Genomic DNA, 19,638 nt, shown 5'->3' on the forward strand with positions numbered 1-19,638 from the left:
ATTCAGATAAATATAACCACTTAATTTTTCTTCACATGCCTACAAACGTGGGTGGGCAGAAACCATGGTTGTGCTGAGGGTGGATCCCGGTGCATCAGACCGACTGTCATCATAATAGATTGCTCTCCTTTCCCCAGTAGAGTTCTCCTGTGCCTGTATGTTGTCTCTATCACAGAGTACCGGTGGGCTCCCAGCTTTAGGCAGGTGCCTGGTAAAGGTTTTACGATCTCCGTATGGGCCCACACCATCACTGTGCCAGGCCCGGTGCCATGTAGTACATGTATTAACTCCATTAATTTTCACAACGGCTCAGTAAATGTGCAGGCACTGTTATTAACACACTCATTTTACAAAAGGACACTGAGGCATAGAGAGATTGAACAACTCACCTAAGATCACACTGCTAGTAAGTGACAGAGCCAGGACTCAACACTGGATGAGACATCAGGAGCCCACATTCAACCACTGTGCTACTCTTCCGCCAGTAGAATGGCCTTCTCTTTTCATTCTTCCTTGATTGAATAATTCCTTAAGCACCAGAATCTTCACTATTTAAAAAAAATTTGACAGAGCCACATCTAGTAATCACTATGGCCATAAAGCATTGAAAAGTCTTAGGTTTTCTTAAGTGGATAAATATCTTCCACTTCAAAACTTTATTTTTTACCCAAAAAATAATTGTTCTGAATGCAATGTGGTATTTGATTACATCCTGGAACAGAAAAAGGACATTAGTGGAGAAATTGGTGAAATCCAAAGAAAGCCTGTAGTTTAGTTAACAGTACTGTACCAATGTTATTTTCTTAGTTTTGGCAAAAATACCATAGTTATATAAGACGTTAGCATTAGGGAAAGCTGGGTGAAGGTATATGAGAACTATCTGTATTAGCTTTGCAACTTTCTGTAAATCTAAAGTATTTTCCAAAGTAAAAAGTTTTTAAAAATGGTAATTGTTATATCATGAATATTTCTTTATGGACAATCCCTTCTGAAATCTGAGTAGTAATAGTAAAAGCTAAACTTGTACTTATGCTACAATTTTGATTACACTTATGATAAAATGATTTATCCTCTAGATTTTCGTGGCTCATTCTAAGACTAAAATCAAACTAGTGAAATTTATGTTTTAAAATAGCATATTGGGACTTCCCTGGCAGTCCAGTGGTTAAGACTTCGCCTTCCAATGCAGGGGGTGTGGGTTCGATGCCTGGTCGGGAAGCTAAGATCCTACATGCCTGTGGCTAAAAAACCAAAACATAAAACAGAAGCAGTATTGTAACAAATTCAATAAAGACTTTAAAAATGGTCCACATCAAAAAAAAAATCTAAAAAAAAAATAAAAAAATAAAATAGTGTATTAAAATAAATCAGATATAAGTATCTCACTTTTCAGAATTATCAAGACTGATTCTTTTCAAAATCATGTCTAACTACACAAAATTCTCTCATTATATAATTAATAACAATCAGACTAGGAAGGCATTCATTTCAGTATTAAAAAATGATCAAATTAGATATTGTAACCTACCAAAAAAAAAAAAAAAAACCTGATACAAATTGCTAAAGTATTCCATTTCTGAACCTAGCTGACTTAATCACCAGGATTCCTTCAGCTCCCTGTGCTATAGAGATTTCACTAACAACCCATATTCTGGGTCAGGTGCTGGTCAGTAATGTACTAAATTTAAAGGAAGGGTTTTCTAAGTTTTCATAAAGTGGAAATAATACTAGTGATGATTATAAGGAGGGACATGTTACTGCTTAGTGAAGACCTTCCCAGTGTTGTAGCACAGCATGGTGCCTCTGAGGGGTGAGGTACCGAGTCTCTCAGCCCTTGGAGGAGCTGGTAGGGACTGGAGCGGCCAGAGGGCCAGGTCGTTGGAAGTTGGTGTAGTTTGCACAATTGCATTCTAAACTGTTCTATGCTACATATATTCTTACACTTGAAAGGTGTGTCATAATCATAATGCCATATGTTAAAGTATGTCTTTTATTTTGGTAAATTTTCAGCTCTTCTGCGCCGTGCCACTACGTATAAACATCAAAACAAGCTCCAGGAAGCTATAAAAGATTTGAATAAAGTACTGGCTGTTGAACCTGATAATGAGTTGGCCAAAGTAAGTACAGAAAGTGATACCTCACCTAATTCTATAGTTTGCTATTTCTATATTTATGTTAAAATGATATCAGTCTTGCTGGAAAAGTGATGTTGAGGATTAGGACACAGCTTTAAGAAGTAGGTACGAGGAGCTTCAAGATGGCGGAAGAGTAAGACATGGAGATCACCTTCCTTCCCACAAATACATCAGAAATACATCTACATGTGGAACAACTCCTACAGAACACCTACTGAAAGCTGGCAGAAGAACCCAAACCTCCCAAAAGGCAAGAAACTCCCCATGTACCTGTGTAGGGCAAAAGAGAAAAGAAAAAGCAGAGACAAAAGAATAGGGACAGGACCTGCACCAGTGGGAGGGAGCTGTGAAGGAGGAAAGGTTTCCACACACTAGGAAGCCCCTTCGCAGGCGGAGACTGTGGGTGGTGGAGGGGGGAAGCTTCGGGGCCACGGAGGAGAGCGCAGCAACCGGGGTGTGGAGGGCAAAGCGGAGAGATTCCCTCACAGAGGATCGGTGCCGAGCAGCACTCACCAGCCCCAGAGGCTTGTCTGCTCAGCGGCCGGGGCAGGTGGGGGCTGGGAGCTGAGGCTCGGGCTTCGGAGGTCGGATCCCAGGGAGAGGACTGGGGTTGGCTGCGTGAACACAGCCTGAATGGGGCTAGTGCGCCACAGCTAGCCAGGAGGGAGTCCGGGGGGGAAAGTCTGGAACTGCCGAAGAGGCAGGAGACTTTTTCTTGCCTCGCTGTTTCGCGGTGTGCAAGGAGAGGGGATTCAGAGCACCGCCAAAACAAGCTCCAGTGACGGGTGCGAGCCGCGGCTATCAGCACGGACCGCACAGACGGGCATGAGATGCTAAGGCTGCTGCTGCAGCCACCAAGAAGCCTGTGTGCAAGCACAGGTCACTATCCACACCTCCCCTCCCGGGAGCCTGTATGGCCCGCCACTGCCAGGGTCCCGTGATCCAGGGACAACTTCCCCGGGAGAACACACGACGTGCCTCAGGCTGTTGCAACATCACGCTGGCCTCTGACGCTGCAGGCTCTCCCCGCATTCCGTACCCGGCCCGCCTCCAGCCTGAAGGAGCCAGAGCCCCCTAATCAGATGCTCCTTTAACCCTGTCCTGTCTGAGCGGGAACAGACGCCCTCAGGCGACCTACACGCAGAGGCAGGGCCAAATCCAAAGCTGAACCCCAGGATCTGTGCGAACAAAGAAGAGAAAGGGAAATCTCACCCAGCAGCCTCAGGAGCAGTGGATTAAATCTCCACAATCAACTTGATGTACCCTGCATCTCTGGAATACCTGAATAGACAATGAATCATCCCAAATTGAGTGGATGGACTTTGGAAGCAACAATATATATATAATTTTTCCTTTTTCTCTTTTTGTGAGTGTGTATGTGTATGCTTCTGTGTGTGATTTTGTCTGTAGAGCTTTGCTTTTACCCTTTGTCCTAGGGTTCTGTCTGTCCATTTTTTGGGTTTTTTTTAGTATAGTTTTTAGCACCTGTTAGCATTGGTGGATTTGTTTTTTGGTTTGGTTGCTCTCTTCTTTCTTTTTTTTTTATTATTACTTTTTAAATTTTGTTTTTATTTTTAATAATATTTCTTATTTTAATAACTTTATTTTATTTACTTTTCCCTTCCTTCTTTCTTATTTTCTCCCTTTTATTCTGAGCCGTGTGAATGACAGGTTCTTGGTGATCTGGCTGGGAGTCAGGCCTGTGCCTCTGAGGTGGGAGAGCTGAGTTCAGGACATTGGTCCACCACAGACCTCCCAGCTCCATGTAGTATCAAACAACAAAAATCTCCCAGAGATCTCCATCTCAATGCCAAGACTCAGCTCCACTCAACGACCAGCAAGCAACAGTGCTGGACACCCTATGCCAAACAAGTAGCAAGGCAAGAACACAACCCCACCCATTAGCAGAGAGGCTGCCTAAAATCGTAATAAGGTCACAGACACTCCAAAACACATCACCAGACGCAGACCTGCCCACCAGAAAGACAAGATCCAGCCTCATCCACCAGAACACAGGCACTAGTCCCCTCCACCAGGAAGCCTACACAACCCACTCAGCCAACCATAGCCACTGGGGGCAGACACCAGAAACAATGGGAACTACGAACCTGCAGCCAGCGAAAAGGAGACCCCAAACACAGTAAGTTAAGCAAAATGAGAAGACAGAGAAACACACAGCAGATGAAGGAGCAAGGTAAAAACCCACCACACCAAACAAATGAAGAGGAAATAGGCAGTCTACCTGAAAAAGAATTCAGAGTAATGATAGTAAAGATGATCCAAAATCTTGGAAATAGAATGGAGAAAATACAAGAAACGTTTAACAAGGACCTAGAAGAACTAAAAAGAAAACAAACAATGATGAACAACACAATGAATGAAATTAAAATTTCTCTAGAAGGAGTCAATAGCAGAATAACTGAGGCAGAAGAACAGATAAGTGACCTGGAAGATAAAATAGTGGAAATAACTACTGCAGAGCACAATAAAGAAAAAAGAATAGAAAGCATTGAGGACAGTCTCAGAGACCTCTGGGACAACATTAAATGCACCAACATTCAAATTATACAGGTCACAGAAGAAGAAGAGAAAAACAAAGGGTCTGAGGAAATCTTTGAAGAGATTATAGTTGAAAACTTCCCTAACATGGGAAAGGAAATAGTCAATCAAGTTCAGGGAGCGCAGACAGTCCCATACAGGATAAATCCAAGGAGAAACACGCCAAGACACATAATAATCAAACTATCAAAAATTAAATACAAAGAAAAAATATTAAAAGCAGCAAGGGAAAAACAACAAATAACATACAAGGGAATCCCCGTAAGGTTAACAGCTGATCTTTCAGCAGAAACTCTGCAAGCCAGAAGGGAGTGGCAGGACATATTTAAAATGATGAAAGGGAAAAACCTACACCCAAGATTACTCTACCCAGCAAGGATCTCATTCAGATTCGACGGAGAAATTAAAACCTTTACAGACAAGCAAAACCTAAGAGAATTCAGCACCACCAAACCAGCTTTACAACAAATGCTAAAGGAACTTCTCTAGGCAGGAAACACAAGAGAAGGAGAAGACCTACAATAACAAACCCAAAACAATTAAGAAAATGGTAATAGGAACAAACATATCGATAATTACCTTAAATGTAAATGGATTAAATGCTCCCACCAAAAGACATAGACTGGCTGAATGCATACAAAAACAAGACCCGTACATATGCTGTCTACAAGAGACCCACTTCAGACCTAGGGACACATACAGACTGAAAGGGGATGGAAAAAGATATTCCATGCAAATGGAAATCAAAAGAAAGCTGAAGTAGCAACTCTCATATCAGACAAAATAGACTTTAAAATAAAGACTATTACAAGAGACAACGAAGGACACTATAATGATCAAGGGATCAATCCAAGAAGAAGATATAACAATTGTAAATATTTATGCACCCAACATAGGAGCACCTCAATACATAAGGTAAATGCTAACAGCCATAAAAGGGGAAATCGACAGTAACACAATCATAGTAGGGGACTTTAACACCCCACTTTCACCAATGGACAGATCATCCAAAATGAAACTAAATAAGGAAACACAAGCTTTAAATGATACATTAAACAAGATGGACTTAATTGATATTTATAGGACATTCCACCCAAAAACAACAGAATACACTTTCTTCTCAAGTGCTCATGGAACATTCTCCAGGATAGATCATATCTTGGGTCACAAATCAAGCCTTGGTAAATTTAAGAATATTGAAATCGTATCAAGTATCTTTTCCGACCACAATGCTATGAGACTAGATATCAATTACAGGAAAAAATCTGTAAAAAATACAAACACATGGAGGCTAAACAATACACTACTTAATAACCAAGAGATCACAGAAGAAATCAAGAGGAAATCAAAAAGTACCTAGAAACAAATGACAATGAAAACACAATGCCCCAAAACCTATGGGATGCAGCAAAAGCAGTTCTTAGAGGGAAGTTTATAGCAATACAATCCTACCTTAAGAAACAAGGAACATCTCAAATAAAAAATCTAACCTTACACCTAAAGCGATTAGAGAAAGAAGAACAAAAAAACCCCAAAGTTAGCAGAAGGAAAGAAATCATAAAGGTCAGATCAGAAATAAATGAAAAAGAAATGAAGGAAACTATAGCAAAGATCAATAAAACTAAAAGCTGGTTCTTTGAGAAGATAAACAAAATTGATAAACCATTAGCCAGACTCATCAAGAAAAAAAGGGAGAAGACTCAAATCAATACAATTAGAAATGAAAAAGGAGAAGTAACGACTGACACTGCAGAAATACAAAGGATCATGAGAGATTACTACAAGCAACTCTATGCCAATAAAATGGACAACCTGGAAGAACTGGACAAATTCTTAGAAAAGCACAACCTTCTGAGACTGAACCAGGAAGAAATAGAAAATATAAACAGACCTATCACAAGCACTGAAATTGAAACTGTGATTAAATATCTTCCAACAAACAAAAGCCCAGGACCACATGGCTTCACAGGAAAATTCTATCAAACATTTATAGAAGAGCTAACACCTATCCTCCTCAAACTCTTCCAAAATATAGCAGAGGGAGGAACACTCCCAAGCTCATTCTATGAGGCCACCGTCACCCAGATACCAAAACCAGACAAAGATGTCACAAAGAAAGAAAACTACAGGCCAATGTCACTGATGAACATAGATGCAAAAATCCTCAACAAAATACAAGCAAACAGAATCCAACAGCACATTAAAAGGATCATACACCATGATCAAGTGGGGTTTATCCCAGGAATGCAAGGATCCTTCAATATACGCAAATTAATCAATGTGATACACCATATTAACAAATTGAAGAATAAAAACCATATGATCATCTCAATAGATACAGAAAAAGCTTTTGACAAAATTCAACACCCATTTATGATAAAAACCCTCTGGAAAGTAGGCATAGAGGGAACTTACCTCAACATAATAAAGGCCATACATGACAAACCCACAGCCAACATCATACTCAATGGTGAAAAACTGAAACCATTTCCACTAAGGTCAGGAACAAGACAAGGTTGCCCACTCTCACCACTGTTATTCAACATAGTTTTGGAAGTTTCAGCCACAGCAATCAGAGAAGAAAAAGAAATAAAAGGAATCCAAATTGGAAAAGAGGTAAAGCTGTCACTGTTTGCAGATGACATGGTACTATACATAGAGAATCCTAAAGATGCTACCAGATAACTACTAGAGCTAATCAATGAATTTGGTAAAGTAGCAGGATACAAAATTAATGCACAGAAATCTCTTGCATTCCTGTACACTAATGATGAAAAATCTGAAAATGAAATTATGGAAACACTCCCACTTACCATTGCAACAAAAAGAATAAAACACCTAGGAATAAACCTACCTAAGGAGACAAAAGACTTGTATGCAGAAAACTATAAGACAGTGATGAAAGAAATTAAAGATGATACAAATAGATAGAGAGATATACCATGTTCTTGGCTTGGAAGAATCAACATTGTGAAAATGACTATACTACCAAAGCAATCTACGGATTCAATGCAATCCCTATCAAACTACCACTGGCATTTTTCACAGAACTGGAATAAAAAATTGCACAATTTGTATGGAAACACAAAAGACCCCATATAGCCAAAGCAATCTTGAGAAGGAAAAATGGAGCTGGAGGAATCAGGCTCCCTGACTTCAGACTGTACTACAACGCTACAGTAATCAAGACAGTATGGTACTGGCACAAAAACAGAAATATAGATCCATGGAACAGGATAGAAAGCCCAGAGATAAACCCACACACATATGGTCACCTTATTTTTGATAAAGGAGGCAAGAATATACAATGGAGAAAAGACAGCCTCTTCAATAAGTGGTGCTGGGAAAACTGGACAGCTACATGTAAAAGAATGAAATTAGAACACTCCCTAACACCATACACAAAAATAAGCCTAAAATGGATTAAAGACCTAAATGTAAGGCCAGACACTATAGAACTCCTAGAGGAAAACATAGGCAGAACACTCTATGACATAAATTACAGCAAGATCCTTTTTGACCCACCTCCTAGAGAAATGGAAATAAAAACAAAAATTAACAAATGGGACCTAATGAAAATTATAAGCTTTTGCACGCAAAGGAAAACATAAACAGGACGAAAAGACAACCCTCAGAATGGGAGAAAATATTTGCAAATGAAGCAACTGACAAAGGATTAATCTCCAAAATTTACAAGCAGTTCATGCAGCTCAATATCAAAAAAACAAACAACCCAATCCAAAAATGGGCAGAAGCCCTAAATAGACATTTCTCCAAAGAAGATATACAGATTGCCAACAAACACATGAAAGAATGCTCAATATTATTAATCATTAGAGAAATGCAAATCAAAACTACAATGAGATATCATCTCACACCAGTCAGAATGGCCATCATCAAAAAATCTACAAATAATAAATGCTGGAGAGGGTGTGGAGAAAAGGGAACCCTCTTACACTGTTGGTGGGAATGTAAATTGATACAGCCACTCTGGAGAACAGTATGGAGGTTCCTTAAAAAACTAAGAATAGAACTACTGTTACTCAGCAGTCCCACTACTGGGCATATACCCTGAGAAAACCGTAATTCAAAAAGAGTCATGTACCATAATATTCATTGCAGCTCTATTTACAGTGCTAGGACATGGAAGCAACCTAAGTGTCCATCGACAGATGAATGGATAAAGAAGATGTGGCACATATATACAATGGAATATTAGTCAGCCATAAAAAGAAACGAAATTGAGTTATTTGTAGTGAGGTGGATGGACCGAGAGTCTGTCATACAGAGTGAAGTAAGTCAGAAAGAGAAAAACAAATACCGTATGCTAACACATATATATGGAATCTAAAAAAACAAAAAAGGTCATGAAGAACCTAGGGGCAGGATGGGAATAAAGACGTAGACCTACTAGAGAACGGACTTGAGGATACGGGGAGGGGGAAGGGGAAGTTGGGACAAAGTGAGAGAGTGGCATGGACATATATACACTACCAAATGTAAAACCGATAGCTAGTGGGAAGCAGCTGCATAGCACAGGGAGATCAGCTTGGTGCTTTGTGACCACCTAGAGGGGTGGGATAGGGAGGGTGGGAGGGAGACGCAAGAGGGAAGAGATATGGGGATATATTTATATGTATAGCTGATTCACTGTGTTATAAAGCAGAAACTAACACACCATTGTAAAGCAATTATACTCCAATAAAGATGTTTAAAAAAATAAGAGGTACATCTCTGACACTCCCAGTGTTAACATCTATTTGAAGTGGAAGAAAGCAGGCTCTTAAATTGTCCAAAATCATAAACCTACTCCTGAAGGACAAATAATTTTCTCTTTCCTGAAGCTTTGTAGGCAATTCTTTTCTTTGAGCCAAGTTCAATTTATTATGCAAATGGTGTAGAATTTTCCTAGGTAGGATTAAGCATGAACTTGATGGCCATAAAAGAGTGTTCATTTCTCAATTTGCATGGTAAGCATAGCATCTCTGACAGTAAACTGACTCAGATATACACTTAGGGGATCTGTATTCAAGCCGAAAGAGTAGAGGTAAGTGTCAAGAGCTGTGAAGGGCCTGAGAGTTTACCCTACATGAAAATTAGCAAGGTGGCTTAGAAGAATATACAAGACTCCTGGGTCAGGCACAAAAGACTTTGCTACTCATGGCATGGCAAGCCGATGAGCTTCAAGCTCATGTCCGTTACCCTGGCCCCCAAGTTCCGTGGGGGCGGCAGAAGGCCCAGATAGGTGCTTCACACTTGGTGGGTTTGTGTCACAGCTGAGGAATCCCAAATTTAGAAAATCCAACACCCATATTTTATAATGGGATACAAGCAAATCTGGCAAACCTCTGTGCCAGAGGGAAACATTATTTTGCTGGAAAGCAAACAAACCTTCTCTCCTCTGAAGGGAAATATTCTCTATTTCCCAGGGCTGTTCTCAGTACAAACATCCTTAAAAAGATAATCTAGGTCCCTTTCACCAAGTGCAGACACAGCAGGAAGACAGCTGTCTGTGAACCAGAAAGCAGGCCCTCACCAGAAACCAAATCTGCTAGCACCTTAAACTTGGACTTCCCAGCCTTCAGAACTGAGAAATAAATTCCTGTTGTTATAAGTCAAGAAAAAAAAAAAAGTCTAGAACAAAGGTGGTTTAGTTCCTCTGCTTACAATATATTCAGAAATATGGGAAACCCATGGAGAACTGTCTTCCACCAATAAGTTGTCACTGTTTCCACATACCTTTCAGGTTATCTAACTCTCTCTGAGAGGCAGCTGATGTCCCTACTGTATCAGCTGCATTTATCAAGTCAGCATTTCAGTGGATTAGGTTTAGGGTGCAGCTTAGGAACACATCTTGACCCCATAGTATTTCCTTTTTATAATGGTATGTTCATTAAAAAGTTAGCATTATAATATTCTAAAAGAAAAAAATTGAAACAAGGAAAACCACCTTCAATTTTACTATCCAACATAAATTCATGTTTACATATTAACTTTAGGCCTTAACCAAATGCATTTTTACCTTAACCATATGTAAAGATTAACTCAAAGTGGATCATATACCTTAATATAAAACTTGAAGTATGAAAGTTCTAGAAGAAAACATAAGAGAAAATCTTTATGACCTTGGATGAGACAAATATTCCTTAGGTATGACACAGAGGCATAATCCATAAAAAGTTGATAATTGGGCTTCATCAAAATTAAAAAGTTTTTATTCTATCAGAAGAATAAAAAGACAAGCCATAGACTGGGGGAAAATATTTGCAAATCATGTATCCAATAAAGGGCTTGTATCCTGAATATATACAGAACTCTAAAAACTCAATAATAAGAAAACAAACAGGTTGATGAAAAATAAGCAAGATATTTGATCAGACACGTCACCAAAAGAGTTATGTGAATGGAAAATAAGCACATGAAAAGATGCTCAATGTCATTAGTCACTAGAGAAACATAAATTAAAACCACAAGAGATACCACTACAAACCTGTTAGACAGCTAAAATGAAAATGATTGACCATACCAAGTGTTGGTGGGCATGTGGGAGAACTGAAACTTTTGGGAATATAAAATGATCCCACTGCTTTGGAATACAGGTAAAAAGTTAAACAAAACAATCATACGCCTACTACATGACCCAGTCATTCCACTCCAAGTATTCACCAAGAAAAATACAAGCATAGGTCCATACAAAGATTTAAGCACGAATGTTTATAATGGCTTCATTTGTAGTTGCCAAAAACTGAAAACAGCCTAAAATGTCCATCAATAGGTGAATGGATAAACAAATCATTTTATAAGCATATAATAGAATACTACTGAACAATAAAAGGGAATGAACTAATAGGTTCATAAGACGAAATGGATAAATTTCAAAATAATTATGCTAAGTGAAAGAAGCCAGACAAAAAGAGTACATGTAGTATGATTCTACTTATATAAAAAACTAGAAAATGCAAACTAATCTATCGTAACAGAAAGAACAGTGGTTGCAGGGATGAGCAAAAGGGAAGCATAACAAAAAGACAGGAAGAAACGTTTTGTGAATGATGGATATGTTTATTATTACATCAAAATCTATTAAAACTTGTGCTCTTTAAGTATGTGCAGTTTATGTCAATTATACCTCAGTCAGGTGTTAAACATGAGGAAGGAAGCAAGATGGTTTGATATATTTTTTAAAATTTCTAGTTGGCATAAAATATTAAAGAACTTTCAACATGACTCTTAAAAAACATGTATAGTATGGTTTAATTTGTATAAAACTGGACATCTGTGTGTGTGTATATGCATACAAATACATCTAGGAAGATGATCATCAGAATGTCCATAGTTTATCTAAGTGGCAGGATTTCAGATGATTTTTTTCTTCCTTCTTTTATACTTGTTATGCTTTAAGTTTTTTACAGTGGACATGTATAGTTCTAATCAGAAAAAGCAGTGAAGTTGTTTGAAAAGAAAAATAAAGACCACCATAAGAAGCTTTATCTTAGTTATCTTTATTCACTTTTTAATATCTTCATATTCTTACCTGCAAGAATGGTTATTTTTTTTACTAAAGGAAAATTTTTTCTTTAATGTGGCGATTATGTTTCAGAAAACCTTGTTAGAGGTTGAAAGAGATCTGAAAAATTCTGAACCTGCATCTGAGACTCAAACCAAAGGAAAAAGGATGGTTATTCAGGAAGTAGAAAATTCAGAAGATGAAAATGAAAAGGACAGTGGAAGAAAACATGAAGATGGCATTGGGGATAAGAGTAAGACATCTTTTCTCTTTGGTTTATGCAAAAAAAAAAAACCTATCTTGTTATATGATGAGCTGGCTCAAATTTTCTATTTGTACAGAAATTCTTAGTCTACCAAATTTTTCTAGCCTTCACCTTGTAAGTCCACAAGGAGGTTTTTCCTTCATCTTTTTCTTAATACAGCTCATTTCTTTTTCTTTTCTTTTCTTATTGCAGTATAATTGACTTATAACATTATGTTAGTTTCAGGTGTACAACGTAATGATTCAATATTTGTATATATTGTGAAATTATCACCACGATAAGTCTAGTTAAAATCTTTTTCTTAATACAAGCTCCCAAACCCATTTTTCTTCATAATCTGACATCTTTTCTAGTGCTCAATTTAATTCCTGATTATCACCTTTAAACACAAATGGCTGCCTCTGTGATACCAACCATTTGCAAGTTAACCTTATGTCCATCTCTTAGATGATTGTTTTATATATAGCTACTTGGTTGCAAACAAATATGTTGGCTTCAAAGGGGTTGTTTACCTAAAAATGAATGCACTGTTGGAATGCCCTGTAGCTATGCGTGCCTCTCAAAGAAATTTTTTTTAAATATGCAATTTCACTTTTGATGTAATTAAAAAAAAAGAATCTAGACTATATAAAGCTTAATCTTCATAATATAAGACAATGAAAATTACATCAACTTTAAGGGGAAAAAACCTGCCTTTTCATTTGACCAGGGGGGAAAAGTTTTTCTTTTTTCTTGAGAGCCCCTGAGCAACTGAGGGGGAAATGCCAGCTTTGAAAATCATTCACAGGTAAAAATCAACTTTAAGTAATTTGACAGAATATTTTAATTTAGAGAAATATAAAATGTTCAAGTCATTCAACTTTAAAGAAAGAACAAGGAATATAAGTTTTTATTTTTTCGTGGCAAAATATATAGTGTAAAATGTATACATCAGCTTAAAATATGATCAGTTCAGCTAGGATAAAGATGAAAGCACAGAAAAGAAGGGGGAGAGAGATGAGGAGGCAGAGTAGAGCACCCAAGAAAGATGGAAAAGAAAGTGAGAGCATCAAAGGGATAAAAAGGAGAATTTAAGGTAAGCAGCTTTTCAAGGATTGAGGCTCACCTTTTTTTCCTTAAATAAATTTATTTATTTATTTATTTTTGGCTGTGTTGGGTCTTCGTTGCTGCATGCGGGCTTTCTTTAGTTGCGGCGAGTGGGGGCTCCTCTTCATTGCGGTGCACGGGCTTCTCATTGCGGTGGCTTCTCTTGTTGCTGAGCACGGGCTCTAGGCGTGCGGGCTTCAGTAGTTGTGGCACACGGGCTCAGTAATTGTGGCTCGCAGGCTCCAGAGCGCAGGCTCAGTAGTTGCAGTGCACGGGTTTAGCTGCTTCACGACGTGTGGGATCTTCCCGGACCAGGGATTGAACACGTGTCCCCTGCATTGGCAGGCGGATTCTTAACCACTGCGCCACCCAGGGAAGTCCCGATTGAGGCTCACCTTTAGGCAAGTTCTGGGAGCAAATGTTTTTATGTTTATATTTAGCTTAAGATAATTAGCCAAGCATCTTACGATTAAAGGAAATCATTTAAAATCTTATCTGGAACAAGATATAATATAAACTGTATCAATTGCCACTATTTTTAAATTATTTTTTAAAATTTACATATAGTAAAAATGGACTTTTTGGTATACAGTTCTAACACGTGTATAATTTCATGTAACAACCACCACCGTCGGGATCCAGAACAATTTTATCACAAATTTTTGGCTAAAAGGAAAGCAAAAAAGAACACCTCCTTTTTGCTTTCCTTTTAGCCAAACCCTTCCCTCACCCCAAGCCTTGGTAGCTGTTGATCTATTCTCTGTTCCTGTAGTTTCACCTTTTCCAGAATGTCATATAAATGGAATCAGAGAGTATATAACCTGTTGAGACTAGCTTCCTTCACTTAGCATAATGTCACTGAGATTCATTCATGTAGTTGCATGTATCTTTGATTTATTCTTTTTTATTACTGAGTAATACACCATAATATGGATATACTGCAGCTTGTTTATCCTTTCATTTGTTCAAGGACATTTGGGTTTTTTCCAGTATTTGGTATTTATGAATAGAGCTGCTATTAATATTCATGCACAGGTTTTTGGGTGAACGTACGTTTTCATTTCTCTGGGGTAAATACCAAGAGTAGGACTGCTGGGTCATATGGCAAGTGTATGTTTAACTTTATAAAAAATCTCCAGACTGTTTTTCCAGAATGGTGGTACCATTTTTCATTCCCATTAGCAACACATGAGAGTTCTAGCTGTTTCACATTCTTGCCAGCATTTGGTATTTTATTTAAAAAAATTTTTTAGCCATTTTATTAGGTGTATAGTGGTTTCTCACTGTGATTTTAATTTGCATTTTACTAATGGCTAGTGATGCTGAACATTTTTTCATGTGCTTATTTGCCATGTCTATATCACTTTTGGTAAAGTATCTGTTGAAATTATTCCACCAGTTTTTAAAGTTGGGTTGTTGCTTTCTTACTGTTGAATTTTGAGAGTTCTTTTTATATTTTTGATACAAGTCCTTTGTTAGATATGAGATCTGCAAATATTTTTTCCCTATTTGTAGCTTTTTTTTTCTCATTCTTTTATCAGTGTCTTTCACAGAAAAAAAGGGTATTAGTTTGGTTAGAGTCCAGTTTATCAAAATTTTTTAATGGACTGGTGATTTGGTGTCATATCTTAATGCTTTGAGTAAGCTAAAATCATGAGGATTTTCTCCTATGTTTTCCTTTAAAAGTTCCATTGTTTTACACTTATGTACCATTCTGAGTTAATTTTTTTATTGAGATATAATTGACATATAACATTCTATTAGTTTCAGGTGTACAACATGATTCAATAGTTGTATATATTGTGAAGTAATCGCCACAATAAATCTAGTTAACAACCATCACCATACATAGTTACAAAAATTTTTTTCTTGTGATGAGAACTTTTAAGATCTCTTTTAGAAACTTTCAAATATATAATAGAGTATTATTAACTGTAGTCACTATGCTGTACATTACATCCCCATGACTTATTTTATAACTGGAAGTTTGTGCCTTTTGACTCCCTTCACCCATTGCACACGTGTGCACATGTACACACACACACACAGAAACACACACACACAGATATACCTCTGGCAACTATCAATCTGTTCTCTATGAGCTCGGTTTGATTTTTCTTTTTAGATTCCACATATAAATGAGATCATATGGTGTTTATCTTTCTCTGTCTGACTTATTTCACTTAGCCATACTGAGTTAATTTTTCTATGAAGTGTGAGGATTAGATTGAGTTTCACTTTTTTGCATATGGATGTCCAATTGTTCCAAAACCATTTGATGAAAACTATCCTTACTCCTTTGAACTGCCTTTGCACCTTTGTAAAAAAAAATCAATTGGCCATATTTGTGTAGCCAATAGAATCTAACTCTGGGTTCAGTTCTTTTCCACTGACCTATGTGTCTGTCCCTTTGTCAATACCACACTGTCTTGAGTGCTGTAGTTTTATAGTAAGTCTTAAAATCAGGTAGTGTGATTCCTAAAGCTTTATTTTTCTTTTTCAAAATAGTTTGGCTATTCTAGTTCCTTTGCCTTTCACATAGTTTTAAAATCAGGGTTTTTTCAATTATATTTTATTTTTCACAGGCTGCATTTCTCCTATTTCTCTTAATATTCAGGTATATTCCTTTATTACATAAAATCACTTAACAGTCACATACATTTGATGACTGTTTTACCACAAGCCTGTTTGTTATATTACTAAAATCTATATTTCTACTCACTGCAAAACACAAGGAATTTCCCACTGTATATCACTATAGTATATAGTAGAGTATAATTGGACAGCAAATATGAGGTAGTTAAATCAGTTCTTTTATACCTAAAAAAAGTCATGCTGGGAATTTGATTGGAACTGCATTGAATTTGTAGATCAATTTAGGGAAGAAATGACATTGTAACTATATGGATTTTTCCAATCCATGAACATGGTATATCTCTCCACTTATTTAGGTCTTCTTTGATTTATTTCATTAGTGTTTTTTAAGTTTTCAGCACACAGATACTGCACATACTTTGACAAATTTATACTTAAGTATTTAAATTTTTTGGAGCTATTGTAAAGAATATTTTTTTAATTTCAGAAAATTGAAAATTGAATTGTTCATTGCTAGAATATAAAAATATCATTTATTTTAAAAAATATGTTGACCTTGTATCTTGCAGTCTTGCTAACTCACTGATAAGTTCCAGGATGCTTTTTGTAGACTCCTTGGAATTTTTTTCATAGACAATTACATGGTCTGCAGATAAGAACAGTTTTATTTTTTTAATTTCCAATCTATACCTCTTTTCTTTCTTTTTCTTACTTTATTGCACAGGCTAAGGGCTACGGTGTTGAATAAAAATAGTGAGAGTGAACATCCATGAGCTTTGTTCTTAATCTTAGAGGGCAAGCATTCAGTCTTCCATCATTAAGTTTTCTGTTAACTGTGGGTTTTTGAGAGATGGGCTTCATCAAATTAAGGAAGTAACTTTCTATTTATATATGACTGTGACTTTTTATCTCAAATTGATGTGAACTTTTCAAATACTTTTTCTGAAGCAATTGATTTGATCATGTGGTTTTTCTTCTGTAATGTTAGTATATTGGATTATGTTGATTGATTTTCAAAAGTTGAGCTAGCCTTGAATTCTTGGGATAAACCCCATCGATCATCATGTATTATTCTTTTCATATATTACTGGATTTTGTCTGTTATTATCTTGTTGGGGATTTTTGCGTCTGTGTTCATGAGATAAATTGGACTATAGTTTTTCTTTTTTTTTGTACTGTACATGTCTGGTTTTGGTATCAGGGTAATGGCAACGTCAGAAAAGTTGGGAGCTGGGATGTGCTTCCACCACTTCTATTTTCTGGAAGAGATTGTGTAGAATTGATATTACTTCTTTAAAAATTTGGTAGAATTTGCCAGTGAAATCATCTGGGCCTGGAGGTTCTTTTGTGAAAGATTTAAAATTACAAATTTAATTTCTTTAATAGACATACAACGGTTTAGGTTATCTGTTTTTTTCTTGGGTGAATCCTGAGTTTAGTAGTTTCAAGAAATTGGTCCATTTCATCCAGATTGTTGAATTTATAAGCACAGTTCATAGTACTCCCTTATTATAGCTTTAATGTCTGATTGATCTGTAGTGATATCCTCTCTTCCTGATAGTGGCGATTTGTGTTTTCTCTCTTTTTTGTTTGTCATTCTGGTTTGAGGTTTATCAATGTTATTGATTTTTTCAAATGTTTCATTGAATTTTCTCTGCTTTTTTTTTTTAACATCTTTATTGGAGTATAATTGCTTTACAATGGTGTGTTACTTTCTGCTTTATAACACAGTGAATCAGCTATACATATACATATATCCGCATATCTCTTCCCTCTTGCGGCTCCCTCCCACCCTCCCTAGCCCACCCCTCTAGGTGGTCACAAAGCACTGAGTTGATCTCCCTGTGCTATGCAGCTGCTTCCCACTAGCTATCGATTTTATATTTGGTAGTGTATATATGTCCATGCCACTCTCTCACTTTGTCCCAGCTTACCCTTCCCCCACCCCCATGTCCTCAAATCCATTCTCTAGTAGGGCTGCGTCTTTATTCCTGTCCTGCCACTAGGTTCTTCATAACCTTTTTTTTTTTTTTATTTTTTAGATTCCATATATATGTGTTAGCATACGGTATTTGTTTTTCTCTTTCTGACTTACTTCACTCTATATGACAGACTCTAGGTCCATCCACCTCACTACAAATAACTCAATTTTGTTTCTTTTTATGACTGAGTAATATTCCATTGTATATATGTGCCACATCTTCTTTATCCATTCATCTGTTGATGGACACTTAGGTTGCTTCCATGTCCTGGCTATTGTAAATAGAGCTGCAATGAACATTGTCGTACATGACTCTTTTTGAATTACGGTTTTCTCAGGGTATATGCCCAGTAGTGGGATTGCTGGGTCGTATGGTAGTTCTATTTTTAGTTTTTTAAGGAACCTCCATACTGTTCTCCATAGTGGCTGTATCAATTTACATTCCCACCAACAGTGTAAGAGGGTTCCATTTTCTCCACACCCTCTCCAGCATTTATTGTTTGTAGATTTTTCGATGATGGCCATTCTGACTGGTGTGAGGTGATATGATACCTCATTGTACTTTTGATTTGCATTTCTCTAATGATTAATGATGTTGAGCATTCTTTCATATGTTTGTTAGAAATCTGTATATCTTCTTTGGAGAAATGTCTATCTAGGTCTTCCGCCCATTTTTGGATTGGGTTGTTTGTTTTTTTGATATTGAGCTGCATGAGCTGCTTGTAAATTTTGGAGATTAATCCTTTGTCAGTTGCTTCATTTGCAAATATTTTCTCCCATTCTGAGGGTTGTCTTTTCCTCTTGTTTATGGTTTCCTTTGCTGTGCAAAACTTTTAAGTTTCATTAGGCCCCATCTGTTTATTTTTGTTTTTATTTCCATTTGTCTAGGAGGTGGGTCAAAAAGGATCTTGCTGTGATTTATGTCATAGGGTGTTCTGCCTGTGTTTTCCTCTAAGAGTTTTATAGTGTCTGGCCTTACATTTAGGTCTTTAATCCATTTTGAGTTTATTTTTGTGTATGGTGTTAGGGAGTGTTCTAATTTCATTTTTTTTTTACATGTAGCTGTCCAGTTTCCCAGCACCACTTATTGAAGAGGCTATCTTTTCCCATTGTATATTCTTCCTCCTTGATGAAAGATAAGGTGACCATATGTGCGTGGGTTTATCTCTGGGCTTTCTATCCTGTTCCATGGATCTATATTTCTTTTTTTGTGCCAGTACCATACTGTCTTGATTACTGTAGCTTTGTAGTATAGTCTGAAGTCCAGGAGCCTGATTCCTCCAGCTCTGTTTTTCTTTCTCAAAATTGCTTTGGCTATTTGGGGTCTTTTGTGTTTCCATACAAACTGTGCAATTTTTTGTTCTGTTTCTGTGAAAAATGCCAGTGGTAGTTTGATAGGGATCATATTGAATCTGTAGATTGCTTTGGTAGTATAGTCATTTTCACAATGTTGATTCTTCCAATCCAAGAACATGGTATATCTCTCTATCTATTTGTATCATCTTTAATT

The 19,638-nt window shown here is 37.1% G+C and overlaps 1 protein-coding gene across 1 annotated transcript in view; it reads left to right on the top strand.

Annotated features, from left to right (window-relative positions):
- Positions 1–19,638, top strand: part of SPAG1 (sperm associated antigen 1) — a 94,013-nt gene that overhangs the window by 25,355 nt on the left and 49,020 nt on the right. Inside the window, 2 exon segments of the mRNA XM_061171583.1 lie at positions 2,011–2,117; positions 12,295–12,454. Coding sequence (XP_061027566.1) covers positions 2,011–2,117; positions 12,295–12,454 — 267 coding nt within the window.

This window comes from Eubalaena glacialis, chromosome 17 (genome assembly GCF_028564815.1).
Source record: "Eubalaena glacialis isolate mEubGla1 chromosome 17, mEubGla1.1.hap2.+ XY, whole genome shotgun sequence".
NCBI classification, from domain to species: domain Eukaryota; kingdom Metazoa; phylum Chordata; class Mammalia; order Artiodactyla; family Balaenidae; genus Eubalaena; species Eubalaena glacialis.